The 16,638-nt window shown below is 46.1% G+C and overlaps 1 protein-coding gene across 26 annotated transcripts in view; it reads left to right on the forward strand.

Moving 5' to 3' along the window:
* DIP2C (disco interacting protein 2 homolog C) overlaps positions 1-16,638 on the forward strand; it is a 469,882-nt gene that overhangs the window by 331,145 nt on the left and 122,099 nt on the right. For all 26 annotated transcript variants that reach the window (XM_070601291.1, XM_070601280.1, XM_070601282.1 and 23 more), the window contains 7 exons: positions 2,259-2,382; positions 2,706-2,815; positions 2,992-3,094; positions 5,404-5,468; positions 7,803-7,896; positions 8,017-8,136; positions 9,408-9,522. In XM_070601291.1, the coding sequence (XP_070457392.1) occupies positions 2,259-2,382; positions 2,706-2,815; positions 2,992-3,094; positions 5,404-5,468; positions 7,803-7,896; positions 8,017-8,136; positions 9,408-9,522 (731 nt within the window). The remainder of the gene's footprint in view (positions 1-2,258; positions 2,383-2,705; positions 2,816-2,991; positions 3,095-5,403; positions 5,469-7,802; positions 7,897-8,016; positions 8,137-9,407; positions 9,523-16,638) is intronic.

A 16,638-nucleotide genomic window follows, 5' to 3' on the forward strand; every position in this document is an offset into this window, starting at 1 on the left:
TTACAGTCCTTGGTGGCATAGCTCCTCAGAGGAATGGCCCCCCAAGCGAGCTGCCTGCCTTTATCTGAGAAAGAACCTGCAGGCCAGAAACTGCTCCTTCTGGGGAAGGCACGTAGAAAACATCGTCAGGGCCAGAGTGTGCATGCCGCGAGGACTGTCTTCCTCATGTTCTTCCTGAGTGGGGGCTGCTTACCTGAGTTGCTTCCTGTCAGGACAGTTAAAGGCAGATATTCCAAAGGGTATGTGAGAGCTCCATGTAGATCGTGGCATGGGTATGTCCAAATGTCCTTGTCCTCGGGGTCCATAGAGAGACAGGCCCATGGAGGACCATGGCTTCGATGTTGTGTGTTGAGAGTGGGTCTACGTGCAGGCTCCAGGTTCGAGCATGTGTTTAATTTGAAGGGTCTCAGTGCGTGGAGGAGATGCACAGAGTGCTCTGAGAGTGGGTGGTGGGCTGTCATCTCAACCCGATGGTGGCAGGGTGGGCAGAGCTGTTTCTGGGAAGTTGATGTTTGACTGGAGCTCTGAGAAGGAATTTTCCAGATGAGGAGGAGGAGAAGCTGCTTCCGGCTGAGGGAGGAGCAGGCACGAAGGCTGAATTTCATGTAAATGTGGTGCCTTGTTCCCAGTTACTCTCCTTCCCACACAGTCTCTCATCTCTTCCTCATATTTTAGGTGTCTTTAGGAGCAGTTATTAGAAAGAGAGGGTTCAGAGACAGTAAGTCTCTGCCAGGAGGGCCACAGTCAGAGTGAGAGCCCTCAGCAGGCCACTGGTGCTCCCTCTCCTAAGCCATCCTGCACAGCCTTACTGTGGACATTCCGGCACATTCACACTCACAAAGCAACTGCCACTTCCTGCCACTGACTTGATTTCAGAACCTGTCTCCACTCCCCTTTGTGTGGTCTCAACATTTGGTGATGTGATATCCAAGGTCACATCAAAGTGACTGGTTGTAACTACTTGAAAGACTGTTGCTTGAAGGAAAAGAACCATGCGAGTCCCAGCACTGGGAACGTCTTGTTGCCAAGTGCCAGACCCCCGTCCCCTCGCAGCGTCTCCCCTCTCCAGCAATGGGAGATTGGCTGTGTACAGTTCCACAGAGAGAGACTTGGTTTCCAATGTAGGTTTAAATCTGCAATAAGAAAAGTGTGAACTAGTCACGTGACAGCTACAGCCTTGAGATGTCAGTGCTGCTGATCTTACCTGGGTGAGAACTGGCATCATCTCACGTTTTCCGTTAGCGAGGTACATACAGATGGGCAGAGCAACAGGAAACCGCATCGGGTCCAGTGACAGGCCTGCCGGGTTGTCCGAAGGTTCAGGTAGAGCCATGTGGGAGCAAATAGCAGAGACAGGTTCACAGTGGTCATGACGTTTTGGGGATGCTGGCTCCTTCACAGTTTCCATCTTATTCTCTGAATCGTAGCCAGTGTGACTGGTGGGAGTAAAGAAATTGAATTGGACTGACTTGCTGCTTGTCCATTTTCCTGCAAGGCAGCTGGACACAGTAAACGACAGAACTCACAGGGTTGGGTGGTCCTGTGCTGTCCCAACCCACATGTCTGCTCACATACCATGTCCCTGAATCAGTGTAGTCATTCAGAGGCAGCCCTCTGTGCCATCAACACATGTACACTAAATACACATCCTTGTTTCCTGAGACAGGGCATGTTCAATAGGGAAAGGTGACAGGTCTTCATTTCTTTGGTTCAGAATGGATGCCTAATCCGCCCACGCCCGATGTGATCAAATGCATCAGAGCCCTTTGCTTTGAGTATTTTTTAAACCAGGCCCTCGGTGTTAGTTAATTATTAAGTATGAAGATGTTTTCTTGGACCCTTCCTGTTCTCCACAATAATTATGTCCTACAGTGACAATCTTACAGAAGTGGAGGGAAACCTAACAGCAGCGTTTTAGTGAGAACCACTGTGTGCCAGCCATGCGCTAAGCACTTTATATGCGCTCTTCTGGTTCATCCCTCACAACAGACCTATGACATGGCTCTGCTTTTTATGCCAGTGGTACAGATGTGGGAACTGAAGCCAAGCAAGCAAGCTACCCTGTTCAAGGTCATGCAGCTAGCTAGCGGCAGCCTGGGATGTGATCCTGGTTCTGCAGACTCCAGTCCATGCCCCGAATTGCCTCTTGTTCAGGGAGGTTTGTTCCATCCCAGAACTTGGGGGTGAGGCCGTGTTTTGCCAGGAATGCAGCCATCAGCCGGCTTTGTGACTCTTCTCTCTTTGCTGCCCTCTCTCAGGATGCAGGAAGCCAGCAGATCGGGTTCTTGCTTGGAAGCTGTGGAGTGACAGTAGCCTTGACGAGCGATGCTTGCCACAAAGGCTTGCCAAAAAGCCCAACAGGGGAGATCCCACAGTTCAAAGGTAGGCCACAGCCCCGCATGCCAAGTCTAAGGCTGGCTCTTCACTTGGGAACAGTGTACCACTTCATGTCAGTTCCAGGACACATGCTTCTCCACACGTGAACATCGCAGATAACACGTCTTGTGTTGTCAGCCTGCAATGTGGTGTGATTTAACTGGGTACAGCTTACAGCACTGTTGATGTTGTCTTAGACTTACTGGAAACATCAGAGTCCATCTAGCTTGTGGTGGTGTAAAGCATGCCACATGAATAGGGAAAGTTATTTTACACACCTCTTTTCTGAGTAATGCTTACCTAAAAGAAATTTGTCGTTTATTTCGAAGGTTGGCCAAAGCTATTATGGTTTGTCACAGAGTCAAAACATCTCTCTAAACCTCCTCGAGATTGGTTCCCACATATTAAAGATGCAAATAATGACACCGCCTATATTGAGGTAAGTCCCTGGGTCTGGACACAAGCTTTGGGAACTTAGTCTCATGCATTTCTGATAGTTACACATGTCCAGGATGAGGGAATTCGCAGCCTCTTGATTAACTGGAAGAGCTGAGGGACGTGGGTCTTATGCTTTATTCTCTTGGTACCACTTGTCCACACGTTGTCTCATTTCAGTATAAGACGTGCAAGGATGGAAGTGTGCTTGGGGTGACCGTGACAAGAATTGCACTGCTGACACACTGCCAGGCCCTCACACAGGCGTGTGGCTACACAGAAGGTATGGGCGGGACCCTGATCCAGACCTTGGCCCTGGAGATGCACGTTGACAGTGGAGGGATTGTGTTGTTCCCACTCTTAGCCATGAGAGTAGTGTTACGTTTGCACCCAGCTCAACTCACGGTTCACTTGTTGGATTGTTTAGTGTCTTGGTCAGCTTGGGCTGCCATAACAAATACTAAAGACTAGGGGCTTAAGCAATAGACATTTATTTCTCACAGCTCTGGAGGCTGGAAGTCTGGGATCTAGGTGCTCTCAGAGTTGGCTCCTGGTGGTGAGGACTCTTCCTGGCTTGTAGACAGTGCCTTCTTGCTGTGTCCTGACCCAACCTTTCCTCCGTGTATGTGGAGAGAGAGCTCTCGTGTCTCTTCCTCTTCTTATAAGGACACCCATCCTATTGGATCAGGTCCCCACCCTTATGACCTCCTTTAACCTTAGTTACCTTCTTAGAATTCCCATCTCCAAGTACAGTCACACTGGGGCTTAGGGCTCAGGCTATAGCAGATAATTAATATCACAGGTGTTCATCCCTGGCTGCTCATTAGAATCTCTCTGAGAGCTTTAAAAATTACCCACTCTTCAGCCCACCCCTACCGATTGGATCCGAGTCTCTGGGGTGGATTCTACAAGCTCCCCAGGCTGGGCTGCTGCAATGGAGAACAGTGGTTTTCACGTGTTTTCTCTCCCCTGGGTGAGAGTCATGGAGGCAGAGAGGTCACGTGGCTGGAGGGAACCATGGTAACAGCATGGACTGGGCTTATAAGAGGAAGAGTCAGCCTAGATGACCACTTAACCTTCTGGCCGGAGCTTCTGTGACCAAGTCCCTGCATTGGAGACATCACAGGCCCCCAAGGGCTGGTTCCCAAAGAATCACTTCCTGGCATCCATGGAAGCTGGTGGTGGTGTCTGTCGCACACTTGAGGATGAATGGTTTCCTTTTTTACTGTTCTTGTTCTCCCTCCCTCCCCATCCTTCTGGTAGGAACAGTTCACAGGGCCAGCCCCATGGCCGAGTGGTTAAAAGTTCAGAGCACTCCTCTTCTGCCACCCAGGTTCAGGGGTTCAGATCCTGGGCGTGGACCTATTCTACTCATCAGCCATGCGTGGTGGCACCCCACATATAAAAAAATAGAGGGAGGTTGGCATGAATGTTAGCTCCAGGCAGTCTTCCTCGCAAAAGGAAGAAAAGCAACAAACAAAACAGTTCACTTGTCTCTGATGTTCGGTCCCTAGACCAGCTTCCCAAACATTTTCACACACCAAGACACATGCCTCCAATCATCACCACCCTATTGGTTAGCATTTTCAGCTTTAATTCCAGCCTTTCTTACAACCTCATGACCATATTCCTTGCCCTAATTTCTTGAAGGTTCCAGGCTGTCAATTTTGAGGGAGTTGGGGAGAGAATACATATATATTTGCTCCTTGTGTCTCAACCTAAGAAAAATACTGTATAAAATGGAATATAGGCTGTTTCCTTTGAGCTTGTTTATTTTGAAAGTCCCTCTGCCTGCCTACCCTGAAAGGGATGAGGCACAGGATACTGAACCTCTGGCAAGCATAACAAGAACCAAGTGAGAATGTAAGGTGAGACATCAACAAATGCCCAGGGCTCAGTGATGGGTAGTGTTGGGCAGATGTGTGGGCAGTTGGACCACCTGCCCAGGCCATTTGACCAGTATGACTTAAAAAGCACTGTTGGTGGCCTTGCTGGTGGCTGGCTCTCCAGCATGGTCTCTACATGCCAGCGTAGTAGTTGTTTTCCACCATTTATTCTTAGCCTCTGTTCTTGCTCCCCATTTAGGAGCTGCCCCCATAGCCCTTGAACACTCTTCCCTCCGCGTCCCTCCAAATCCTTGCCTCCTTTATTATTCCAGCCCCATCCTGGAGGCTTATGGGGTGCAGGAAAGCGATTTTGCTGGAAATCGCCCCTCTCCTCCAAATTCACCAGCAGCGTTTTCCCTTTCCTGGGAGACCACGTGATGGAAATGAAGCAAAACTAAAAACAGGAAAAAAGGCAGACAGGAGGAAAATAAGTATATAAAAAGAGAAGACATAAGGAGTTTTAAGTGATGGTGTGAGGAGCCATTGCTGTTAATGTACGTGTCAGAATATCCATCTAGAAACACTTTCCAGGCAGGCCAGCATTTTTAAAGGGGTTGGGAGGCTACAGAATTTCTACAAAGATAAAGTGAATGATACTTTTCCAAGATCTGTTACCACCCCTGACACAATGTTTGGTTTTCTTGGCCTTTTGGTCCATGCCTGTCTTTCATAAGTCAAAATCTTTTGACTCTTTTTATTTGTGCAGCTGAAACAATTGTGAATGTGTTGGATTTCAAGAAAGACGTTGGGCTCTGGCACGGAATCCTAACAGTAAGTGTGGCCCGACCCCCCCAACTCCCGCCCTGCAGTGTCCTGTTTACATTTAAATTGATTGATGTTAGAATTAGAATCACAATCTGTACACATAGCCCTTGGCTAAGCCTCTTCCTCCTACATTACAGAGAAGGGTCAGGTTGTTAGAAGTCTTAAATTGTCAGCTAATGTAACTTGCAGAAGCATGGTAAACCCAGGGGGTTTCAGCAGCTTCTTGCTTGAGTCATCCAACCACGTGTTGAGGTTAAATTACAGCAGCCTTACTCGGTCTCTTTCCTCCCTACTTTTGGCATTTAAGATGGCACAGTAATGTTATTGACTCTTGTGTTTGGGTCACCTTCTCATATATCTGATTTGCCTACCACATTCTTGTTGCTTTTTCTCTCTATGCGTCAGTGTTTATGAATATTTAGGCGATCTGCTGTTCCACATGCTACAGAGGGAAAAGCCCTTTGCAGATTTCCCCTTGAAAATTCAGCACACGTTATAGAGAATGCATATCTCATAATTGTTAGTGCCACTTGATAAGTGACAACAGTTCCAAGCTGTGGGCACTTTGAATAGAGAAATAACCTTATTCTTGAAGATATGTTTGATGCTTAAAAAAATACATATAGCATAACTGCTTAGAATCTCACCTTTTCTGTTTCATATGTGGTTATTTTCACTCACCCATTTTCCTTTCTTAGGCTGAAACTTTGTATCTTTTCTGAAGTAGAAAATTTTAGTCATTTTTGCATAAGTTGTAAGAACATAAACACAGAAAATGGGATTTGTTGTTTCTTGATAAACCAGGACTTATTAGAACAAGAGTGTGCAGGCATCACACAGACCCAAGGTTTTTGGCTCCAGACCAACAGCCTCTTTCTGTGATCAGTACAGTTCATTTCCATCATCTGGATACTAGCACATGATTGATGAAATGCAGAACATGCGTGCTCACTAGCAGATGATAACATGCAGAAGGTGCATGCTTACGGATGTGCTGGCCTAGTGGGAAGAGATAGGGTCGGAGGACACAGCCTGCGTCTCAGCCCTGCTTCTGTAGCTCTTTGACTCCAGGCACGTCGCCTGCACCTGTGCCCGAGCCTCTCTGAACCTCAGTTTTCCTGTCTGTCCAGTGGAATGGTGGTCCTATGTGAGAATCATGTGGCCTGATGTGTAATGGGCTCCTAAGCCATCTACTTGCTTGACCCTTGTGACAGAAGCTTCTGTTGTTGCTGCCTTCGTAGTTGCTCTTAGTGAGAATGTTGCTTTCAAGAGCTCTGTGGTGGAACTCCCACAGATCTTGTTGATATTCCACCCACCTGCTTACTCTTGCTCTGGATTCCTGCCAGCCCCAGGAATCGGCACTGTCTGAGTCTCTCTTTTGCTGCCACCTTCTAGAGCAAGGAAGGTCTCTGGGGGGACAGCCATATGTGCTCTTCTGTGGTGTCTTCTGTATGATGAAAGATGCTTTCACCCCCAGCATGGAGTGGGGAACAACTGAGGCGAGTGAGCACGTACTGGCAGTACGCAAGCTCATACCCACCAGAGAGGGTGTAGGTGGTCACTGCCCCGAGCTTCCTGCCTCAGAGCAGCGCTCTCCAGAGTGTCTGCACCTGCTCACTCCACCTCCACCCAAGGCAGCAGAGAATTCCAGTGTGGGCAGAACCGACCAGCAAGGGTTTTGTCCAATGCTCCCCATTCTGTCGTCCCTCAATTGCCAGGTCTGTAGGTGCAGCTGCACCGAACGACAGGCAAGCGGGTATGAGTCCTACCTGGAGCGTGTAGGGACTAGCCATTTATTTTAAGTTTATTTTGGTCATCTATTTTAAAGGAGTGAACCCTTTAGGGGTCCCAGCCTACATTAGCAAGGCTACATGGAGCTGAGGGTAATTAAGGCAAGCTACTCACTACTCCATGAGATCTCAGTGCAACATTTAATAAATAAAGCTGGTATAATACACTAGAAAGAATTAAGCTTCCAGACTATGAAAGGCCATTAAAAAATGATCATTCAACTAAAGGTTTTATAAAAAAGGATTTGGAGATGTTAGCTCTGGGCCACTCTTCCTCATCAAAATGAGGAGGATTGGTGGCAGATGTTAGTCAGGGCTGATCTTCCTCAAAAAAATGATTTGGACAGAAAAAAGGAGCCAAGATGACTAGATAACCCTTGGGAATTCACTTGCACGCTGAAGTCTCTTCCAAGATTCTTCCAGGATGCACTTGCCCTGAGGCCCCCTGACGTGGGATGAGCCCACTCCTGTCCTGTCCCCACGTGGAGCCTGGTGTGGCAGGGACGATGCCTCATGCGCTGGGTTCACCTCTGTGTATCATTGCTTTCAGAGTGTCATGAACATGATGCACGTGATCAGCATCCCATACTCGCTGATGAAGGTGAACCCGCTCTCCTGGATTCAGAAGGTCTGCCAGTACAAAGGTGCGTCTCAGGGTGGCCCTCCAGTGGGTGTTCTGTCACTAATGACAATGGCTTCTTGTTTAATATTACATGGTCTGACAGTGCACATGTTAACTCACTTCCCTTCTACTTCTCCCTCAGCAAAAGTGGCTTGTGTGAAGTCCAGGGACATGCACTGGGCGTTAGTGGCACACAGGGATCAAAGAGACATCAACCTCTCTTCCCTCCGGATGCTGATAGTGGCTGATGGCGCAAACCCCTGTGAGTGGCAAGTCTGCTGCTCAGGCGGCAGGCCGGCAGGAGAGCCCTCGCTCTCCAGGTCTCGTGATGTGCAGTCTGGTTTTTCTTTTTCTAGTCTTTACCTTAGTTAAGAAGTTGCCTTAAAATAGTAACCAAATGTATTGCTCACTGGCCTAAGGTCGTGATGGTCAAGAACATGGACTTGCAGACACTGGGCCTGAGTCCTGGATGTTCTGCTTCCTGATTATGTAGAGAACCTGACTTACTTTTTTAAATCTTTCTCTTTCTTTAGCTGCAAAATAGTACATAAATCATAAGATTGTATGAGGATTAAATGAAGTAATCCCTATATACAGTTCTTTGGATGTAATAAGTGCTCAAGAAATAGTAACTACTTTTATTTTATGGTCTATAGTAGTTTTATTGGTCAGGAAATTAATTTGTCATTTTTAATGGAATTTCATTATCAAATCGTATAGCAAAAATTACCCAGGAAAAGTAAATTAGCGCTTCCACAGAATACTATTAATATACCTTGAGAAATATTTCAGTTAGTTGGAAAAAAACCCAGCTAACTTGTCTTTTTATGAGAAGAGTATATAAGCCAGAAGCAGAGTGGATGAGTGAAAGAACGTTTGTTTCTGACCACATTTGTAAACTGTGCAACATAAATATGTGTAAATTAAAACAGCATATACTTTCTCAAAGAACATCTGATATGCAAAAGTGGACTTGCAAACAGATAATTCAGTATTAGTTTTATAAATGATTCTTCCATTTACAAAATAACTCTATAAATTGTGGGGTGTTTTAATACACAGTTGGTTTTAACCCTAAGTCTACAGAGTGATGTGTCTTGCATGAAGCAAGGTGTGCTTGTACTGGGAAATAACTCATCTGAGAGGTCCCTGGTCATTACCCCTGGATCTCATCATTCAAGTTAATGTGGAGGCATGTTCATTTGGTTAGGGTTAGATATGCCCATCTCTTGGAACATGCATACTGGAAATAGTAGAATAAATCTCAGAAAACTTAAGTTCATCAGTCAGCAAAAATGTTTTGATTGAGTATAGAAGTTACAGTTTTGAAATTCTTGAGTTCTATGAGTGTGAGAATAATATCATCTTTTGTTGTAGCATAAATATAAATTGTATTAAATGAAATATTTTTTCCATGCTGCCTAACTCTAATTGTGCCTAAGTCCTAAATCCGAAAGCATTTTATGTTATGGGATATTTTTAATCAATCACATTGCTTCCACTGTCTGATTACCGTCCCCTTTGTCACTCTAGGGTCTATTTCTTCCTGCGATGCATTTCTGAATGTCTTCCAAAGTAAAGGCTTGCGCCAGGAGGTCATCTGTCCCTGTGCCAGCTCACCAGAGGCACTCACAGTGGCCATCCGGAGGTACTGGCTGAGTTAATTGAAGTGGACAGCCCAGGGAGCTGTCATGATTAAGCAGCTGATGGAGATCTGGGAACCAGAGCAATTAATTTTAGTGTGGGAATAAAAACAGGCCCCAGCCTTTTCAGGATGAGTTTATGCTAGAATGGATTCTTTTAGATAGTCTTGTCAACAAAAATAATCCATAACCAATCTATAAATGAAAATTTGGGTGAGTTTATTCTGAGCTAAAATGTGAGGACCAGGGCCTGGGGCCTTTCTTCTCAAAGGAAGAAAGGGCACCAAAGAAGTAGGGTGTACAGAGTGGTTATATACCCCCAAACAGGGTGTTTCCCATATGATTGAAATGTCCCTTTTACAATAGTCGCGAGACTGCTCTGTTGGCACAGCAATTGATGGATGATACAGTAGGTAGGGCTGCTATCTTGGTGGACACAGCAGGGTGGCAGGTCTGTTGTCTGAAGCTGGGTGGTCACAGGTGAGCTGGGTGGTCAAAGGTGAGTTCAGCAATCAGTTCCTGCCTAAGGAAAGATGCTTATCCCTAAGGAAATGCCAATGTGGGGGAAGTTGCACCTTTATCTTAAGGGCGTTTGTTCTTGCCATAGTAAATGTGTAAAGCAGATATACAGTGCATGCTCAAGGCCACGTCAGGCCCTTTTGGAAAAAACAAAGGCCGAATTAGGTTTACACCAAATGGCTTTCTCATATACTCCAATATATCCTATTGTTTGCCATTTCTAATTGTCAGTCTCGATTTATCAGCTAGAGGAACATTTCTCACTCTAGATTTTCATGCAGTTCCTGCAGGCTCTCTTCAGTTTTCATTGAGCAGTGACGTCCTGTCTTTGCAGGTCTCACATTTTCACTTGCTTCTATCAGGCTCAGGTTTATTTGGGGGTGGAATATAGTAACTGTTGGATGAATCAAAATTTTTCTAGCCACGCCTGTGCCCTGTGATACTCGGTTTTTATGTCATCTTCATTTTCCACCCTCTGCAACACTGCATATTCTGCACTTTAAAAACGCTGGTTTTTCTGAGCTCTGGAGCTGCTTGATGGCACATCAGAAGGCTGTCAGGTCTATGAAGAGCAGCTGTCCACAGCGTTAGCATGGGGCCTCCTGGGTGCTCTTGCTGAGGTTCTTGCTCAGTGGCCCTGGTCATAGGTCACTCTAGCATCCCTGTTTGCTTCAGAGCCATGCAGCACTTAGGGGATGTGGTTAGGCTGGTAATAGCTTATCTACCCAGGATGAGAGTACTACAAGGGGCCATTTGATCATCATCAGTTCTCAGTTATCCACATTGAGGTGAGAAAGGAGTGTTTGTGTCATCTAGCTATTTGCAACTCGTAACATGATTTGCTTTTCAATATCTTTGGTCTCTAATTAGGTTTTATTTCATGTCACATAAATGTGCTCCATTGTAAGAGTGGATGACAGCTTTCAATGCACAAAGCCTGTGAGTTCTGCTCTTTATTACTAAAAGATTTGGCTTCCCAGAAATAGTCACTGAAAGATTATCCTTAAATAAGACACCTTCTGATGCTTTTAGATGTTTGTTAATGTAAAATTAACCAGACTGCCTAACAGGTTGAGAAATTGAAAATCTTTAAATTATCAGAAGCAATTTTTAATTTTGTTGAACCAGAAATTAAAATTCTATAACATAATTTAAATTGATGAGTAAATATGGCACCATCAGCCAGAATTCAGTCTTCATTTTTGTAAAGGATGGCAGTGTCATCCTAACAACAGGATCATCTTCTGATGTTTATGTCTGACCTGGAGCACAGACCACCCTGGAGTTGCAGTAGCAGCTTTACCATCAATGTTCTTCAGAAGTTACTGTTAAAATCTGTGTCTTATTTGAACCTAGGAGTCCATACCAAGGAGCCCAAGCCTTGAGGAGCTGGGCGGGGCCAGGCGTCAAGCTGGGAGCTGGCCTGGCTGGTGTCTGCCTGCGTGATCCTGGGAAGTCTCTCCTCTCCAGGGCCTCAGTTTCCTCCACCAAAAAATGAGGGGCTTGGACTCAGTGATCTCTCAATTTCCTTTCACCTAAAAATTTTTAAAATTCCACAGTTCTGTGAAATAGTGCCATTGCCACAGATAATTGATAAAACAAATGATTCATACGTGTAGAAAATCCAAAGTTGTTATGATCAAATGATTTGCTTACTTGCTTTTCCTAAAAGTGTGCTTTCTGTGCCATTAAGATAAGTAGCATAATTATGCCGGACTTGATTGGCAGAGGGAGAAGGGGTAAACAAAGGGTTTTTAACTGTTTCTCTAAACAAATCTTTAAATCCTCCTAAAAAAATCTTTCCTGGGCCAGTCCCGGTGGCCTAGTGGTTAAGCTCAGCACGCTCAGCTTCAGTGGCCTGGGTTCAGTTCCAGGGCCCAGACTTACACCACCCATCTGTCAGTGGTCGTGCTGTGGCAGCAGCTCAAACACAAAATAGAGGAAGATTAGCAACAGATGTTAGCTCAGGGCAAATCTTCCTCAGCAAAAAAAATTCTTTCTTAAAAAAAAAATTCAGTACCAAAAATGGGCAAATTAAGTGGCTGCTGTTTTCTGAGCATGCCTCACATGGTCTGTGAGGCATTTCCCAGGTTGTCAGCAGGGCTCGAACCTCCTCTGGATAGGCCTGCTAGTCCAAGCCCGCATCATCGTCAGTGGGCTGGGAGCAGTGTTTCAGATGTGCTTCATCCTCCAGGAACCTGCAGCCAGACCTGGTCCTCCGGTGTGTGGCTGTGACTCCACTCCTTCAGAGACAGGGACTGCACACGAGTCAGCGGCCTTGCTTTGGAGCGGAGTACTTCTCTTTGGAGTGCACAATCACTCATCCTCTCGCTTCTCTCACAAACTCACCATGACCCTGGCTGCCATGCTCACTCCGCAGAGCTCTCTTTTGTTGTTTCCCAAATAATGGGTGGGAAAACGCAGAACTAGGATGAGTCCGTGGATGCAAATAACCAAACTCCTTGCAAGTCCTCCAGTTTGTAAGGCGTCGTGGCTGGTGACGTGGTCGCAGCATGGGCTGTGGTCAGGGTGGCAGGTTTTCATCACAGGTCTTAAGTGTGAGAGATTGTCACCTGAAAGGCTCAAGACCCATCCACCTCCGGTGCACCGCTTGTCTTCATTACCAGGCGTTCTGAGTTGTGCTGACCAGGCAGAAAACAAAACACGGTGTCATTGCCTTGGCTGAATTTTTGCCCAGTTACCTCATTGGCAAAATCTCATATAGAATGTGTAAATTCAGCTTTTTTTTTTTTTTAAAGATTTTATTTTTTTCTTTTTTCTCCCCAAAGCCCCCCAGTACATAGTTGTATATTCTTCGTTGTGAGTCCTTCTAGTTGTGGCATGTGGGACGCTGCCTCAGCGTGGTTTGATGAGCAGTGCCATGTCCGTGCCCAGGATTCGAACCAACGAAACACTGGGTCGCCTGCAGTGGAGTGCGCAAACTTAACCACTCGGCCACGGGGCCAGCCCCAAATTCAGCTTATTTTTCTGAAGTAGAACTATCGTTAGTAGTTCAGCAGGTTGAAATAGAAAGGGTTTGTGATTAGAAGCATCAAAGTCTCAGTTTTTAATCCCAAACTGGTTTTCCTGCCAACATGTCATAATCATCAAGAATGATGTTTACTCACTTCATTTGCATGTAAGCGTTCAGCCCTTCTGCTTGACGACGCTGGCAAGGCCCGCTGAGTCCTTCTTAGACTCTGTCACTGAGCATGCCTGGCCCTGGAGACCCTTTGCCAGCCGGTGTCTTCTCTCCTGCTCTGAGACCATTGCCACAGGGAGCTACAGCAGCCACAAGCAGTAGACCATCATAATTTCTTTAGATTTAAAATATCCATGGGAAGAAGACAATGATGAGAAAGTGACATAAAAATGTAATACAACTAAATAGATACTGTAACAGGTATAACTTCCTGCCAGATAGCTACTGAGATCCCACAAGGTACGTGCCCCACATTCTCAGGAAATGAGTAAAGATTATACAGAATCCTGTATTCAGCAAGCACATGATGTGACTATGAGGTAACAGTCCAGCTTTCCTGTGTGGGTTTTAGAATATGTATTTCTGACTTGATTGTCTCAACTGATAGGAAATGATATAAATCGTTTTAAAAAATCAGTCCCTGCTTGCAACTAAATTGCTGGTATGAAAATTCCGATTGATGTAATCTCTGTGACTGACTTGGCTTTGCATTTTTCTCAAAGTTGCATGGAATTTTCTTCGATGACTACAAAGTGAGAACAGTGAAATGGCATCTTTTGAGCTTCTGCAGTATGGAGGCCCCTTGTGTGTTCGTTCTCGTGGGGATTCTTCCCTCTCCCTTCTCAGGAGAGCAGAGCTGCCTCATGACTGCTCACCCGTGGGGGACATCCCTCCTCTCCGTGCTCCAGGCCTGGACAGGGCGCCTCAGTCCACGAGCCCTTCCCAAAGGCTCTGCTGTTCATTTGCCCAAAGTTCTGTGTTTTCCCCAAGAGGGTGAGGCATCTCTAGTTGCTGGGATTCCGATGCTGGCTCTGACTCCAAACGTGTGCCTACTCTATGCCCTTTGTGATATTTCCTTCACTATCCAGAAAACAGGAACAAAGGAGGACACATTACACTGGGAAGACCCTGTTTCAAGAGCGTTTGATTAAAATATATATACATAGCTGGGACCCAGTAGGAAACCACAGAATATTGCAGCAGCTCTTACCTCCTTGTCCCCAGGCCTCTGCATGCATTCCAAGTGGTGTCCTGCCTCGATGGTGCGTGTTTCCACTTTCACATGGATGTGGGCACACAGGTGCAGAAGGTCTTCGCTGTGGGTTTGTGGGCCTTTAGAGAGAGTGCTGTGAGCACTCTTGGTCTTTGGTTTTCCCCTTCTTCCTCTGCTTTCCAGCCCATCTCTGATTCCATGTTGTTTTTCATTCATTTGGCAAATATCTTTGAATGCCTCTTGTTTGCCAGGCACAGTTCTGGTGCCAGAGATAAAATCGTAAGCAAAGTCAGAGAGTAGGACATGGTGAGGGAAGACCGATAATCTGCCAGGTAAATGGAGAGATCATTTTAGTTAGCAATAAAATTTACCCTGTTGCTTTTCCTGGAGAAGGGAATAGAGTGAATTTCCTTGAGTCACGGGCTGGCAAACGACCTACTGCCCCTTTCTGTGATGGTTTCCTTGGCACACAGCCACAGCCACTTGTTCAGGTGCTGCCTGCAGGACAGAGTCAGTAGTTGACAGAAATAGATGGGCCTGGGGCTAAGACACCTGCTGTCTGGCCCCTCACTGAGAGTGTGCCGAGTGCTGCCGCAGTGGTGAGTGAACTGTGTCAGCGCACAGCTCCCGCCGTGTGGTCTAGCAGGTGTGGGTTCTGCATGCACAGAAAGGCTCGTTTCTTTCCTCTCCTCAAATGCCGTTGATTGACAGCAAAATGATTTCATGGTAGGTGGCTCCTTCAGTGAAAAATGAACACCATACCATCAAAAGGTGTGTCAGTAACATGAAGAAACTCTCTTTCGATTTTCCAAACCTGCACTCTGTAATCCTCGCTCCATATGCTGGTTTTCAGACTTTGATAAAATGGGCTTCACCTGGGTGACTCACGTCGAGACCTTCTTTCTAAATCAAGACACTGCTTTCCTCCCAGAGAAATCAAGGCCTGCCATGCTGTCTTCTGCCTTGGTCTTCCTCCTCAGCCGCCACACCATGATTTTTTAAGTCTTGTGAAAATGAGAAGGAGGGCACGTTAACCATTCATTAACACAAATCTAGAATGTAGACATGAGGTGCAGGCACTGCTGAGACCGCTCTGACCTGCTCACCTCAAGAACAGCTCTTCATGTCTCACGTGGTGGTGGTGGCACACGTGGCCACACCCGTGTTTGCCTCTGGCAGCAGCAGTGAAGCTGCTCCTGAAGGACCTGCCTCCTGCAGGAGGGGCTGCTGAGCCTGACACTCTCTGGCCATCTTCTGTATTGTCCTGTCCTCGCTGAAACCAGGAAGGTTTAAGATGTCTCTGCGTGTTTTGCTGAGGCCTCCAGGTTGCCGGTTTGAGAGTAAGGAACATAGCTCTGTGCAAGCTTGCACAGTCTTTCACCATTTGAAGGAGGCAGGATGGTCTAGTGGGTCCTGAGGACTCTCGAAGATGGTCCTTGGCCTTGTGCCTCTCACGGTCAGTCTGCTGACAATTGGTGAAGCGTGGCCCCTTCCATTCTGCTCTGCATAAAACAAGAAGAGGTCATAAAAACACAGGAAAAAAGTGTAGTGTTAATTCTAAGATGTTTGCACTACCTTATGAACTTCATGGTTTTATCCAAATAAAGATAATTTTGGAAAATGTCCTTGTAATATATTTGAAAGCACAGGGTTTTAAAAATTATTGTTTTCTCCATTTAAAGCATTCACAAGTACTATAAATGCCACTTCACTCTTAACCATCTTCCTTGGATTTCAAAATTATAAATGCTTGTGGCCAACTTTGAAACAGAAGGATATTTTCGAAATTTAGACTAACATCCTCTCAAAGACAAATGAAATGCAGAAGCTGGCCATAGGTAATGTTAAAATTATACTGCAGTTTTTAAAACCGACAGTTTCTTTCTCTGTCACACCTGCCGTGGTTTTGACTGACTGATTTCACATCCTGGAGGTGCCCCAAGGTTCTAGAGGAACACGTGCTCCACGCAGCGCACGTCTGCTTGGACCGGTTCCCAGAGACCCACTTCCCTGGGTTGCGATGAACGTGAGCAGACGCGCCCATGACTGGCTGTCAGCCCGTGAGCTTCCATGCGCTGAGAGTGCTGGGCATTAATACTCCGTGTGCTGCCTTGTGAGGCATTTTGGGCTCTTAAGTGACCTGAAATCACAGCCTTCATCCCCACCATATCTGTGGGTCTTGTGGACAGAATTCAAGCCGCACTCAAGAATGGCGGCTGGCAGATCGTCGCCAAGTATTTGCCGTGGTGTCACTGACCTTGAGCTTGTCCAGAGCTTTATAGATTAAAAGAGTGCTTTTAAGTCTTCTGATCTTGATTGTCACAACTACTTTATGCAACAGAAAAGACAGATTTTTAGACGTATTTACTTTGTAATTGTATCTCCATGGACCAGCTGGCCTAAGAC

This window comes from Equus przewalskii, chromosome 30 (genome assembly GCF_037783145.1).
Source record: "Equus przewalskii isolate Varuska chromosome 30, EquPr2, whole genome shotgun sequence".
NCBI lineage: Eukaryota > Metazoa > Chordata > Mammalia > Perissodactyla > Equidae > Equus > Equus przewalskii.